At 37.7% G+C, this 16,034-nt stretch overlaps 1 protein-coding gene across 1 annotated transcript in view; it reads right to left on the bottom strand.

The window, feature by feature from the left end:
* FRMD3 (FERM domain containing 3) overlaps nt 1–16,034 on the bottom strand; it is a 121,368-nt gene that overhangs the window by 54,987 nt on the left and 50,347 nt on the right. Inside the window, exons 2-3 of the mRNA XM_071730320.1 lie at nt 11,998–12,102; nt 592–634 (exon numbers count right to left, since the gene is read on the bottom strand). Of these exons, the coding sequence (XP_071586421.1) occupies nt 592–634; nt 11,998–12,102 (148 nt within the window). The remainder of the gene's footprint in view (nt 1–591; nt 635–11,997; nt 12,103–16,034) is intronic.

Below are 16,034 nucleotides of genomic sequence, written 5' to 3'. Positions count from 1 at the left end.
CAGAACTGGCCCATTTAGTGGAAAGAATGAGCCAAATCATAACATTCCCAAGGGATAATTAAAATCACATATTCACATTTTAAGGAGTCTTTTTTCAATAAAGATTGTTATTTTCCATTTGCCTGTGGCATAGACTAACCACTTAATTCATAGCACTTGAGTTTTCTGGACTTTAACATGATCTCAAACCAATGTTCTGCATTGTCAGAAAGCAGAGAGAAAGTAAACCAGAAACACCCAGAAGAAGATTGCCATTCTTCATATTTTACTGCCATCTTGCAGTCTCTAGTTGTGTCTGACTGAAAACAAGAGCCAGAATATACAGGTCATCCCAACAGACCTGCCACCCCATACACATCACATGGCACCTGGCTCTAGCCTTGAGCAGTAAGGGAAAGTTCTTGATGGACAGAGCACCATGACACAGTGAAATGACAGTAACATGGAGTTTTTAGGAGTCCAGAAAGGACACGAAGGGCCTATTTACACCAGGAATCTAGTTAAACATATTCTAAATTACTCCATGGAAGCATAGGAAAACCTTTGGGTCTTTCAAAAAGCACTTTAATAACACGAGTTCTCAATACTTACATTTCATTTGCTTGAAGACAGACTTGTTGGGCTCAAGCCAGTGCTGGAAAGGTAAGCAGAGATCAGCAATTAGTAAGTAACACAGCAGGCAACAACATCTTGATAGATGTATGTAGTACCAAAAATAAGAATTAGGATTTTTGTTTCACTGAGATACTCATAAAGTGGAAAAAACACCTCTGTACCATTATGATACTGTAATTGCACTGTATAAGAACAACTTAATGTTACCACTGCTTATACCATGCAGTTGAGACAAAAATGAGACAAATATTTTTAAGACAAATATTTTAAAGACAAATTTAAAGGAGACAGTTTCTAGTGATTAGTTTGCACTTCAGTCTTACACTTTCTGCCATTTTTTTTCCTGAAGAATGATCATACTGGACAGTAGGACAGACTATTCAGAAACACTAACATCATCTGATCATTAATGGTATCTTCTACAGTTCTTATCACTAAAGCATGTGTGAGTACTGTATTCTCAGTCAGCACAGATGACTCAGAACACAAGCTATTGTTCTCTGACAGAAAGTAAAAATCTAAGTGAGAAAGAGTCTACTGTTCCATGCCATCAACAGTCAAAGCACAACAGAGGTACAGTGTATAACTTTTTAGGGCTAGACTGCAGTTTCAGGAATACTTTTTTTTTTATTTCCCAGGAAAACAAGCTCAGATGTTGATTTTTCATGTAAGCAAAAAATCTCCACACTAAAATGAGATTTGAGCTGCAGAAGCAGCTAGTCAGAAGGCATAGTATTCTGCTTTAATAAGCATAATCAACACTGAAAAGCCTGGCACTGAGGGATTTCATTTTTAACTATTTTCATTCTGCCTCAAAAACCCTACAGTCTACCACAAAAGGAAAACCTAGCATTTTTTAAACCATATCCTACGTCACTTACTATTTTTAACTCACGACTTGTAGTATTTTTACTTCAGAGAAAGGTCAAGGGAAGATATTTTATAGAAATTGTTGACAGGTCACAAAAAAACAATAATTCAAAAATCATGACATCTCAAGAATTGAGTCAAAATCAGGGTAAAAAAAAACCCTAGTTTTCAAGAACAGAACATCTGACAACTAAAATATCCTGAAAAGAACATTTACAAACACTTGCAACTTTTATGCTATGGCTGCTTAGAAACTCCCTCCTACTGGAGATACATACTATGTATTTCTGTTTGAAGGTCACTTATCACTGAGAGACTGATGTAGAACACTGGTACTCAAAAAACAAATAAAACAACACCCAAACTTCAACAAACAACAACAAACTTCAACAAACTTCAACAAAAAACAACAAAAATCAACCCACACCACACCAAAACTCAACCCATTCACCTCTTCCCTCTCCACAGTATCCCCTTTTGGGGGGAAAGAAAAAGGAAACAGAATTGAGAAGTAATGACTGTTTCACCATCTTACCAAAAATATCTAGCTCATTTCATTCCTTTTTAGATCACACATATACATTATTTATACATTTTGCTCTGAATAACGGGGAATGAGGACTGTTCATAAAAAGGTAAGGCAATTTGAAAATATCTGCTGTACTTTAGAGATACATAATCCAGCATGAATTCACAGATAGGAAATCAGTCAAGACACAAAGATATGCAAATTTACTTTCCCTAACTTCTTCACATGCCCACTTCACCTCCACCAGCATCTAGGCATTCCTAGCTGAAGATTCAGACAGAAAAGAGGAATTTGAACGGTGAGCTGTGCTGTACTGCTCCCAGGGAACTGAGAGTCAAGAGGTATTTCCTTGAAATATCAACACAGTTTTTGAAAGGCCAAGCTGAAACATCAGCACAGACCAGGTGAGCATTTACTGCTACTTGAAAAAGTCAACTACTAATTCTAAAAAAAAGTCAACAGTAAAAATACCAGTGAATACTGAAAAGTTGAAACATGTATGAGATTCCTCATGCAGTGCACCAAAGCCCCAGGAACACAGATTTAGCTAACAAGTCCAAAAGCAAACACATTTTACTAAGATCTGACTCTCACAGGTTAAAAAAATGACTGAAAAGACACTGAGCAATTAAGCAGTCTAGACTTTCACTTGGAGGCCAAGGAACTGACTGGCAGTTTTTAGGAGCTCAGATTTCTGTGTTGACCTTCTGTTGGTGGAAGACTGCAAAGGTGTAGGCAATTCAGCTGAATCTTCCAGCAAACAGAGCAGCTGCTTTATAATTTGTGGAGATTTTCAAAGACACGGCAATTTAGTTTCTTAATGCTCTCTGACTGTCAGGAAAAGATAAACACATAGTCATTCCTAGTACTTCTGAAAATAGCCACCCCTATATTTGTTTGCATATTTCAATTTGAGTTTTAGGAAAGATTTTCCCTTGAGTACTTATCTTCCAGCCTTAAAGCATTAACTATTAATAATTAATAACAGTACCTCATCTCTACTATAGAGTACTCATGCTATATTTATTCCAAGATTAATTAGCTGTTATAGCTAAGACCAGATTAAGGTTCCTATAAATTCATCAAAGGGTTTCTGCAGAATATGACAATTGAAAAGCATCTGGCTTTGCAAAATGCTTTTTCTATGTATCAGGATTTTTTTAACAATTTTTCTGAACAAGAAAAAAAATAATCAGATGAAAGAAAATTACAATATTTCAGGCCAGCTTGTCAGGACAGATCTTAAAAGCACTTTAAATCTTCAACTGCAAAAAAAATTCTTTACAGCTGTATGCCACACTGCCTTGCCAGAACAGACCATAGGCATTTCCAAATGCCTCTTCTAAAACTAACACTTCATAGTACAAATAAAACAAACAAAACAAGTCAGATGTAAAATTGGAACCAGAGACAAGAATCTTTACTTTCTCTCCTTGCAGTAAAATGTGCAAACCAGGGGGAGGAAAACAAAAAAAGCCCACAAAAACAAAAGCTCACAATCTTACAGTTTCATTTTTGCCTCATGTATTTCACACTGTTGTTCATGAAGGTTGTTTTAACTGGATGATGGCCTACAACCTCAAACCAGTTGGCTTCATACGCAATAGTACTTAACAATAATGAGAAATTATTCCCTGCAGAGGCTGAGACTCTGATTTCCTTGGTGGCACATTAGCAACACAGTCACTGCCCAGTGAAAAGGAAGATACTTTGATCCAAATCTAATTATCTAAACCTATTAAACAAGGATCCTGTGAGAAGATTCATAGTCAACACTGCCAATTTCTGATTTGTTCTGCTGAAAGAGGTTTGGGTATTAGCTGTTTCATAGAATGGTCAGACTGCTGTCCTCACAGAAGCACCAAGCAGAGGGGAAGAGACTTAAAGATCTTGAAGGTCAGTCCCAGTATAACTACCAAGTCTTGGTGCCAGTGGTGAATAAGCAAACTATTATGGATATCACTTTTTGTCCTAGGATTCTAAAACATGCTGAGAATTGCTTTCTAAGGTTTCATCATGACTGCAAGCCGTGTTTGAAACCAGTGCAATTTTTACTTTGTAAATAGATCCTTAACCTCCCATCAGCCCTTATGTGACACTCAGTAGTCGTTAATGAGACCAGGTGTGTTCTTGCTTACCCACAAATACTGAGCAGCTGATGTGCTACCAGCTACCACAGCAAAAACTCAGGATGAGCAAGGACACCACTCAAGGGTAAAAGCACCAGCCTAGGCAGTCAGTTCTACTGCAGAAACATGCTTTGAGCAAACACACTGCAGCCAACAACCTGTTTCAAATGAAGTCCCACGCTGAGAAGCTCAGAAAGGACTGAGTTAGGTATCCATATAAAGTGGGGAGGAAAAAGGACATAGTATCCCATATCTATTCCACAATGTCCCATACCAATTCTCATAACCCTTGTAATGGGTCAGGTGTCATTAAAATCACCACACTGTTTCTTCTCTACATTTCAACAGCCACTCCATAGTGCAAAGGCGTGTGCTCCTCTCTCCTCTTCATATGGACTCCTGCATAAGCCTGGCATAAAGAAAAACCCACTGCCTAAAAAGCCAAAAACAATTGCCTGGGGCCTGACCAACCAGAAGTCCAATGAATTCAGTGAAAAGTCTTTCCCCTCCTCCAACACAAGAGGCTTTTGATCCCATCCCTGCATTTGCAAGAAGAGCAGTAATGCAAGGGCAATTGAAAGTGGTTAAATACTGTAAATATTTAAATCCTCCTCAGCAAGCACTACTCAGTCAAGTGCTCAGACATGCACACAGTGAACAGGAATCAGAAGACCCTGCAGATGTCACAAGAACATTCCAGTTAGGCAAGGCCTGGATTTAAAGACTTTAATACCCAGAAGTGAGATAAAGAATGTAGATATGCACTGCTACAAAAACTAATAGAATTAATTTTATTTAAAGATCAACCCTATATTAATCTTGAAAATTAAACAACTTAGGTTACATGATTAAACTGCAAGCTTAATATGAGAACACTGGCATTGCTACTGTCCTGTATATCCAAAGACATTAAAAAAGCTACTGTGCTGCCTCCTGGTAAGAGTGCCTTCCAGAGTTTCTTTTTTGGTCTAGGATAGAAAATGGAAAACAGTAGAAAATTTTACAAAGTTTAAGTATGCTTAAAATATCTACACATGTACTTCTGTAGAGTGAAATAGAAGGGGGGCTGGGGAAGCAAGGAGTATGCATTCTAACTTACTTGGATAGAACAATAGCTGCTACCCACCAGTTTTCCCACATTTCGAAATTTTGTTCCCACCTAGGACAATTATCTAAATTTTTCAGAGTCAGAAGTTCTAAATGTTCTAAGCACAAATATCGAAACATTTAATTTGAAACATCTGAAATACTGAAACATTCATTTTTCCAGATTCTCAAACTCAGTCAAGTGTTTCAACACTCCAAGTCAAAACGCCACATTTTGTTAGAGTAATCGGAAAGAAGACATTTAGGATTTATTAAAGCTGGCATTTTTGTGTGCTTGAGCTCCTTGAATAGATTACAAAACAAAAAGACTGCAAATTAACTTCCGAAGCAACTTTGCAAACTTTGTACAAATATACAAAGGGAAGGCAAGCATCACTGGTAGACAAAATGCCAGCAAGGTTAATTCCACATAATTTTTAATAAATGTGTGTGTGTATGTATGTTATATACTAATATACTATTATGCCATATAGCTTAACTATTCAAAGAGCCAGTCCAGAATTCTTAACTAAAAGTCTGAATTAAATGCATAATTTTGGCAGTTTCACTTGGAACCACATATACAGCCCTTTCTGTGCAAAGACATAAACTGCAGTGTAATATAAACAACAGAGGCATTTGACACTTCCAAGAAAAAGGGCAAAGTAATATGAGTTGTATGCTACCTGCACCAGAATTAAGAATAACTCTCCTGGGAAAAAAAAGCTATGCTTTCTTTATTTGTCTTTTATTACATATTTTTGAAAGAAACTTCAGAATATGGTGTCCAGTCTCCGACTGTCAATATTGAACACAAACCCTTATGTAAAATTATAGAGAGAACTCTTAAAATTCTTTACAAATCTAATTAAAAATTTTGCCCTATTGCCTCCATTATGGCTGTTTCATACTGCCTCCATTATGATGTTGCAGCCCTCATTGGCAAACAAACTCTCTTGTTTACTTTCATTTTCTAATGAAACTAATCTGTCTTAAACACAGACATCTAGATCAGAAGAGCTCTGATCAGAAGTCTCTGTAGGGTGCAATGACATTAAGACTTTCCTGAAAACAGAAGTCTAAGGTGAACACCAACTGTTGTCTTTTCCCAGAGCTACATCATATGAGTACTTTATTGACAAAACCGGGTTAGGCAATATTAACTCTTCTCACTGTCTCACATCTCTCTGTTTACCGACAGTACCTACTGTCACTCAAGTACAGTATCACACACATTGCTGAATTTGTTTAGGATGAATTACCATTTCCCTTCAAAACAATTGTGCTTACCCAAATTATCAGATTTAACTTTAGAAATAAAACTCTTGATAAATTCCAACCACAGATCTTCATTGAGCTAGTTTTTATGTTTTGTAATAGAGGTAACCAACCCATAAGAATATATTGTAGGAAATGTCTCCCTTTTTCCCCAGTGTGACCTGAAAGGATTTCACCAACCTTCAGAAATCTCTCATACAGGGCTCTAAGTGCTTTTCCTGTAAGGTGGCAACAGTTATATGACATTCCTCCTGTGACCCTATTAGATCTTATACTTGCTACAGCTTATCTCTATAACCACTTACCTAAAGAACTACCCTGTAACCACTGGGGTTTTTGTTAGTGTGAATTTCAGGCAGCTAAGCTCACAACAGATAAAATACAAAACCGTGAGAAAAGACATCCCCCACCACATCATTTCCATATCATTATTTTATCTACTTTTCTACTGTGACATTTACTGATGAGCTTTAACTAGCTACAGTGCTTGAGCCCCACCATACTTATTCATAAAGCCCCATACTCAGTATACTACAAGGAGATTGTTGGTTTGTGTGTCTCTTTAAGATCAGAAAAAGACCAGAACAATAATCTTCTGAGGGAAGAATTGTAATTATAGTTTCACATTCTTCTGCATTTCACTCGGACATATTCATGCATCTGATACACAATATCAGAGATTCAAAAGAGACAGATGACATAAAATTGTTATTCCTTTTTGTTACATTGCATTTCTTTTTTTTTGTAATATTGTAATAAATCTAAGAGGAAAATGTATGTTGCTTCCAACTCATCATTCAGTGTATTTAATTCTCTATAAAGAAAAGTACCTTATACTCAATTAGTGACGTTTCTAAGCCATATGCTTAAAAATGTAAGAGTAATTATATATCACCACTTAAAAACACGTCTATGGAAAATGTAAGCTTGGGAATTTTGCTTAACAAAATCCAACTGAAGAGTGGGCCAGTTCATATGAGCCATCCTACCACACAGGATGGCCCTAGTGTTCTTAACTATAAGATATAAAGGGACCTAAGATTTTCCTGGCTAAGAATACAAGTGTTTTCTCAGATTGTCATTGTTAAAAATGACCGAGACTCAATATTCTGTTAATGGTTTAATTTAATTAATAAAATTGAAATTGCAGTAAGCAAAACAGCGCTGGGTGCATGGGGAGTCTCCGCTCCACCCACATGCATAAATCTAAAACTCTGGGATTACCTTTTATTGATTACAATTCTATGAATATTCAAAGGGAGGTGAGTTTACATACGTATTCATAGGGATTACATCATGTCATTATAATATTCATGATAGGTGGAGTCTGGGCTAAGTCTAGGCGGAGTCCTCTTTCGGGGAGATATCCGGGGGTTGTCAGGGGGTCTTTGGATAAAATAAGAAGTCTTCCTCAAGCTTGAACTTTTTTACCTTTCTTGATTATAATGACTCTTATTATAATGATTCTTATTATAATGACTTCATTATATTGTTACAGGGCGATATCAGACCCTAGCCATAATTTTCCCCTTATCTGTTGGCTGTGACATCTTTATGTTCTCCTTTTGCAGATATTCACATTCTTTTGGTGCCTAGTTGGCCTTGGCAGTGCTTTGTTTTAAGAACAAGACTTACATTCCTAATTATCTTCAAGACAGAAGTTAGTCTCATTAGGGCCTTGTTTTGTTCACACTGAAACAGTGGAAAATTACATGTCTCAACTGCTTTGTCTAGCCCCATATTCACTTCTTTCTCATTTTAATTCTGAATTTCACTGGTTAGGAATACAAATTCATTAACATATATTACAACCATTTATTACAGTCATCTACCACTAATCAAGTGAAAAGTTAAGCATCTGTATAAACTATATTATTCCACAGACTCAACACAGAACTAGCTATACTGTAAGATATAGGAGAACAATATAGTTAACAAGAGTAAGATACTGCAGAAAATTTGTCAATATATTTAACAGGTCTTTGAAACACAGGAAACACATAAGGTATACTACAACAGACTAGGTATACTACAACAGTGGGAGTGGGGTTTTAAGACTTCTTTTATTTTGCAGAATCACTTTTTAAAGTACTCTGCCAAAAAAAGTCACTTTTTTACTAAAAACTCAAGTAATATGCTGTCAAATAAAATAGCTTTTCTGTAGCAATTTTTGAGTGAGAGTCAGACAAAGGCCCAACAAAAGTCAGTATTAATTAAGTCCTACCTAACTATAGTCTAATTCAGCACACCATCAACTTCTCCTATAAATCCCAACCTCATCAGCATAATTTAAATGATTGTGAAGAATTAAGTACACAGGTCAGAATAACTGCTATTATTCTGCTAACTGTCCTAATTTTATAAGGGGGATACAATTGAAATTACTAGCTTCAGCTTTGCAGTGCTCTTTCAGAATATAAGAGAGTTTTGACTAAGGGTGAAGTAAGATACCCAGAAAAAATGTTTTTCTCCTCCTGACACACCAGTTTCAAATCATTGATTATTTCCAGAGATTATGTGCCTGTGATGTTTAAAGTCAACTTAATGTCAAGACCAGCAAGAACACACAGTGAAGAAGCAGATATGAATTCTACTGTCTGAGGACTTCTGCTTCCTTTGTTGATGATCCTTTCGTACTCTCAAACAGTAACAATCATCTGAAACCAAACAGAGAGTAGCAGTAAAAAATCCCCCACTGAATGTAACTTGCAAGACCACAGAATCACAGAATGTTAGGGGCTGCAAGGGACATCTGGAGATCATCTAGTTCAACCCCCCTGACAGAGCAGGCTGACTTACAGCAGGTCGAACAGGATGGTATCCAGGCAGGTTTTGAATGTCTCCAGAAACAAAGACTGCTTATGTTTAGATAGATCTTCCTATGTTCATGTTTGTGCCTGCTACCTCTTGTTCCATCACTGGGCACTACTGAAAAAAGACTGGCCCCACCCTCCTGACAGCCATCCTTCAAGTATTTATACACATTGATAAGATTTCTCCTCAGTCTTTCCTTCTCCAGACTAATAGGACGCAAGTCCCTCAGCCTTTCCCCATAAGAGAGGTCCCCTAATCATCCTTGAAGACCTTTCCTGTATGCAATTCCTTGTCCTTCAGCAAGGGAGCCCAGAACCAAATGCAGTACTCCAGATGAGGCCCACCAGGGCAGAGTAGGGGAGGGAGGACAACCCCTCTCAATCTGCTTGCCATGCTCTTCTTGATGCACTTCAGGATGTCACTGTGGCTTCCTTGGATACAAGGGCATATCACTGGCTCATAGTCATCTTGTTCTCAACCAGGACTCCCAGATCTTTTTCCACAGAAAATTCCACTTGAAAGGAATTCATTCCCTCTCGCTCTCCTTCTCAAATTCCTGATGGACAGCATCTTTTGACCTGCCACAGCCTAAAGAGGATCTATCTTTGAGCCAGTTCTCAACCACTCCATTGTCCATTCATTTAACCCACATTTCCTAAGCCTGCCTATGAGAATGCTGTGGGAGGTGATGTCAACAGACTTGCTGACATCAAGGTAGACAATATCCACTCCCCTCTCCTTATCTGTCCATCCAGTCATGACATTGTAAAAGAATATTGGATTAGTCAGACGTGACTACCCTTGGTGAATCCATGTTGACTACGTTCAGAGGAAAACAATCTTTTCCTCTGTATACTTTGAGTTGATGTCCAGAACCAGTTGTTCTATCATCTTTCCAGGATTGGAGGTGAGGCTGACTGGCCTGTAGTTTTTCTGGGTCTTCTTTTTTGACCTTTTTGAAGGCTACAGTGACACTGGCTTTCTTCCAGTGCTCAGGCACCTCACCTGTTCTCAAGGACCTTTCAAAGATGATGGAGAGTGGCCCAGCAATGACTTCTTCCAGCTCCCTAAACACTTGTGGTTGTATCCCATCAGGACCCACGGATATCCAGATTACTTAGTTGATCTCTAACTCTATCTTCCTCAACCAAAAAAAAGTCTTCCTTTGTCCAGACTTTTTCTGTTGCCTGGGATTCCTGAGTGGCGGCCTGAGCAGTAAGGACTGAAGCAAAGAAAGTCCACAGAAACTTTGCCATCTCTGCATCCTCTGTCACCGTGGCACCTGCTCATTCAATAGAGGGTCCATATTTTCTCTAGTTTTCCTTTTGGCTCCAAAATACTTGAAGAAACCCTTCCTGTTTACCTTGATGTTCCTTGCCAGGTTTTATTTCTCGGAGGCTTTGACTTTTGTCTTTTCGTCCCTTCATACTCTGGCAGCATTCTTGTAATGGTCCCATATGGTCATTCCATTCTTCCATATGCTGTAAACTTTCTTCCTCCACTTGAGATTTTTCAAAACCTCTGTGCTCAACCATGCATGTCTCCTGTTTCCCTTGCCTGACTTCTTGCTCTTAGGGACACATAGCTTGGACCTTGAATATCAAACAGCTCTCCTGAGCCCCTCTACCTTTCAGGGCTCTAACCCATAACATTTCTCCAAGAAATTTCTTGAGGATGCATGAGTTAGCCCTCCTGAAGCCCAATGTTGCAGTTGTTACTTTCTACTACCCATGATCCTGAGCTCATGATGACCCCTGCATCCTGAACTCATGATCACTTTTGCCAAGAGTGCCCCCAAACCTTAATGTCCTCCACCAGTCTCTCTTTTTTATCAGCACTCAGTCCAGTAGTACGCCTTTTCACATTTGCTCCTCCACCACCTGAGTCAAAAAGTTGTCATCAACACACTGGAGGAACCTCCTGCACAGTGCATGCCTGCCTGGCTATGTGTCCTTCCCAGCAAATATCAGAGGGAGTGAAGTCCCCTGTGAGAACCAATATCTGATTGTGAGGTGACCCTAAACTCTTTGTACCTTTTCTTCTTATTCTTATCAGCTTCTCCATCCTGATCTGGTGGCCTGAAATAAACATCCACAACAGTGTCACTCCTATTAGCCTGACAAGAGAGATAACCAATCATTGCCAACACAAATGCCTAGAGCATAGGCCTGAACATTTATTTGTGAAAATGGAAAGTGGCTCATAGGAATATTAAATCTGAAGAGCCCTCCAGAACCTGACAAATCATACCTCTTTTGGGTATTAGAGATATCTAAGTCTATGTATCCTTTGAAAAGTGGAATAGAATGAGTGCTTTCACCTGTTAAACTCAATATAATTCCTGCCTATGTCACCCAAGAAGCATACCCTACAGAAAAATAAAAGTTTCAAATTTCAGTGGACTACCAGAGACTAGAGTTACTCTGTGATACCTCTATGTCATGCCTACACAGTTTTTCTCTACCTTCAGTGCCTAGGAGAACTATGCAATTTAGAATATATCAGTTTACCATTTAATAATGACTCTTCAGAAATCCCTATGGGTTCTGGTCAGTGTATAAATATTCAGAGATACATAACTTTGCATTAGAACTTGCCTGTTTCTTGAAAAAAAAAATTAAGCTAACCAATTTAGCATTACTTGAAAGCAAATGTAGCCAGAGTTCATATACATACCCTCTGCTTCTCAGGGTCAACGTATCGAATGCCAAAGTAGTCTTTTTCCAGCAAGCTGTAATAGTTGCAGATGTGATCTATGAGAAACTGACCTTTAGTTTCCCTCTGTAAAAAGAAAGAATTAACATATTATTCTGAGTATTCTGAACTTGCCAAGTATAAATATTAAAAATATCTAAATAAAGTGAAAAAGAAAATGGCACATTAAATTTGTTGTTATTCAGATTAAGGTAAGCATTTGATCATTCAAAATGCATGAGACTAGTGATTAGTATACTCCCTACACATGCACAAATTGATTCATTAAGAAAATATCACTACACCTGCCTCAGGAGAACTCTGTCTACTCTAAGAGCTGCACATAATGACATTTAATATGTTACTAGTAAACATATTTCTGCCAGATGCTATAATGGCATAGCAGATACCCACTTATAATTGGAATGAACTACATGAACTATCACATCTCCTCTGATTCAGCTAATGTGGTTTTTGTTTTTTGTTTATTTTAAATCATTATATATATATATATATATATATATATGTGAGTATTAACACCAGGCTAAAGCTGTTCTTCTGAACTCACTATGTTGCAATGTCAGATCTCTGCTTTTCTTCCCCTCTATCTACCCTGGTCCTGAACTCATATGCCTCTGCTGTGGATCAGGTAAGCAGGTTTGTACTGCACTACCTTTGTTGAAATGAAGCAACTTGAACTCAGCTCTTCAGACAAAGTAGAAACAACACAGGACATTCAAACATATTTTACGAAAAATAATATTTAAAAAATTGTCCAAATGACTCCCTGAAAACTTTTATGCTATGCTTTATTCAACCTGCCTTTATGAAGTTAACCAGCAATTTAAACCATAAGCAGCGTGGCTAGGCAAAAATGAATACTCAGGTCACGCATTTCTTGGAATACTTTACAAACTTAGACACTGATATCATGTGTATTTCTCATAGGAGCAGCTGTGGCAAAAACAGCTGTGAGTCATTTGAGGTCATACTCCAAAAGGCAGAGGAAGCAATGACGTCAGGACCACCACTGTCCAGTGAGATCTACAGCTTCCCACAGAAAACACGAGATATGCCTCAAGAATGTTAGAAAAGAATACAATTCATGAACTACTTCTCTATTTTCTTATCTTTACAACTCAAAAGGAATTCTGACATGGCTACAGTTGCTCATCCTTCGGCTCCCATCACCAAACAAATACACTAACTCAGCAAAAAGCATTCCAGCTAGGGCACCAACAGCGGGCTGCATGGCTCTTCCAGCATGCCAGGGCTCTGGCATCTGTCCCCTTCTCTGCCATGTGGACCTTCTCTCCTCTCAAATTGACTTCCAGACACAAGGGAATTGCTGATTTCTTATTCTTAGCGGTGGGGGACTCTGCTTTTCTCCCTGTTGTGCAAGTCTTCTACTTTGCCTACTCCTTTCTACCTCAACATTTACCCTCCTATTTATTTACCCCTCACTGTGTGTTCTTTAGTCTTCCACACGGTGCTCCTTGCCTAGAACATTTCGCTGCCTTGTCTGAACTACGTACTATATTTTCCTATTAAATAGCCAATACCAAGGGATGTTAACCCAATTTGTCTGTTTTCTGTCCATGCTCACTCAACCTCATGCTTTGCACCCAGAACTGATATCTTTTCCCTGCAAAATAACTGCAGCAGGTCTCCTGCAATTGTTTCTTTCAAGCCTCAGGACATACAAAAACTGACTAACTGCTGTTAACAATAGTGAACACATAAACTAACATTTTTTTTATACCATACCCGGTTGCAAGTATGGGTATGCTACTGACAGTATAGAGAGAACTTTCCTCAATAGGCAAAGCCGGTCTCAATGACTGAGAAGTATAAAAAGAAACCCCCTACTCTCCCTGTGACTGGCTAAAAAATATCTACACTTCCACAGCCATATCTCGATGAATTATTTCCTAGCTTAAAATCTTGGAAGTGTCTGTAGACTTTCATGGCTGTGCAATAAGACTATCAAAATATTAAGACAGGGTGACATTTCAATACAAAGGCAGTAAGAAGAAATTTGAACACAGCTGTGAAATTCTAGTTGCACACGGCTTTAAGATGAATCTACAATGAACTAAACAGGACTGGGAAATAAGAGTTGTTAGGTGACTCAGGTAGGGTCAAACATGAAAATAGACTTTAGTGACAGCACTGTATGAAAACAATGCAGTTTTTAAAACACTAGAAGTGAGGAAACCAGACCAATCATACTTCCATGCTTCCATCCTTTCATAGAAGAAATATCAGGGGATCTACTAACTTCTACAAGTTCACGTTCTAACCCATCCATTAAACAAGCATTTTGCTTCACCCACCTAAACAGCCACCAAAGTTTTTGAGTTCTTAAGGGATCTGATAGAAGGCAAAGGCATATACAGTGTTTTTCAGTCCAGCACCAGTGCTCCCTTTCTAAAATTAATTGATGTCCTAGTTTTCTTGCTTGAAAGATAGAAAATGGAAACAAACCAAACAAAAAAAGAGCAAATGAACAAAAGCCTCCAAGCTAAATTCATGGTCTAGGAATCCTTAAGCCTGCCATAGATAAATAAAAAAGACTAGTTAAAAACCTCACCCTTGGATCCACTAATATGCTTTTTGAACACCTGAAATTTGAAGAAAATCAGACCTTAATTGACACACAGATTAAAATATGCTATGTGGCACAGAGCACCTCAAAGTTTAATTCATAAGAGGTAGCCTGGCAACGAAGATGGGCAATGGTTGTTTATTTTGCTTACTACAAACAGCATCCATAAACATTTTCTACATGTCTCTAGCAATGCCCTGAATACTTCAGAGCTTTAGTGATGATCTGTCTTGTCTCCTGTGTTCTTTTACACATTTATTATATATGATAGTACAAAAGAATATATTAAATCCAAAGTGTATTCTCACTTGTGAAAGAATATGGATAAATTAAATTAGGAACTGACACTCATCCACAACAGAGCACAAGAATAGATTTGGGTCACAGAATAATTAATATAAAACATTGCCTGAAATTTCAGTTGCCATACAGCTTTCCAATTAAATGATCCTTTATAAAAAAGAAACAAAACAAAACAAAAACTAACCCCAAACCCTGCTATACCAATAAATTACTTCGCAGCCATTCAGAAAAATAATATTATGGTGCATTTCAGCATGTCTGTCAGAAAAAGGACATTATTTGAAACTCTACTGAGAAATGTCAGCAACCAACCATGTAAAACTGACCAAAAAAGTCAAATCAGATTTAAAAAGCTTTACAGATGAAATATTTGATAATTATCATAGTTCACCCAGAAATCATCAACTATTGTCAAGTAGAAAAGACCAACCCAGGCAGAAATAAGTGTCACAAAAGTGTGTAAACAAGAGAACCAAAATGTCCTGGATTGTAATCAATACATTTTTTCAATTAAATAATACTAAGTCAAACAAGCCACTTTTTTCAAAGTTCATTAATTCAAATACAACATCTGGTTATCTCAACTTAGACACATTTTCTTTCAGATCTCTGTAATGTGTACTCTATGAAAAATGTTATTTAAAATGGCCTTAAACAAAGTCCTTTAATTTAGCCATTCCACACATAAAAACAGACTCCTGGAGATTCTTATAAATAATTTGGAGAATGACTTAGATAAAGAGGCATAGACAAGGATATGTTTTTCCTAAGGCTGCACTTGAATCTCTGACCTTAATACCACTAAAATCCCACAACAAACCCCAACACACATAGAATGGACATAATGCCAAATAAATGGCAGAATCCCCTAACATAGATCAACTTGCAATAACTGTTAAAACTCTGCTTTTCTGCTTTTTAAGTGAGATCAGAAGTTTTCTTTTCTATTGGAAAAAATTTGTATCAAATTAAAAGAGTGGCTGTTGCAAAGAATTGAGCAAAACAAAGGACATTCTCCACTCCAACAAAACCTAAAATAATGATCTTAGTCCTCCACCGACAGACTCACAGGACAACCTCAGTTTCTTCCTCAGTTCCAGGAACTGAT

Source organism: Heliangelus exortis, chromosome Z, assembly GCF_036169615.1.
Source record: "Heliangelus exortis chromosome Z, bHelExo1.hap1, whole genome shotgun sequence".
Classification (NCBI taxonomy): Eukaryota; Metazoa; Chordata; class Aves; order Apodiformes; family Trochilidae; genus Heliangelus; species Heliangelus exortis.
This window is presented reverse-complemented; position numbering and strand designations above follow the sequence as displayed.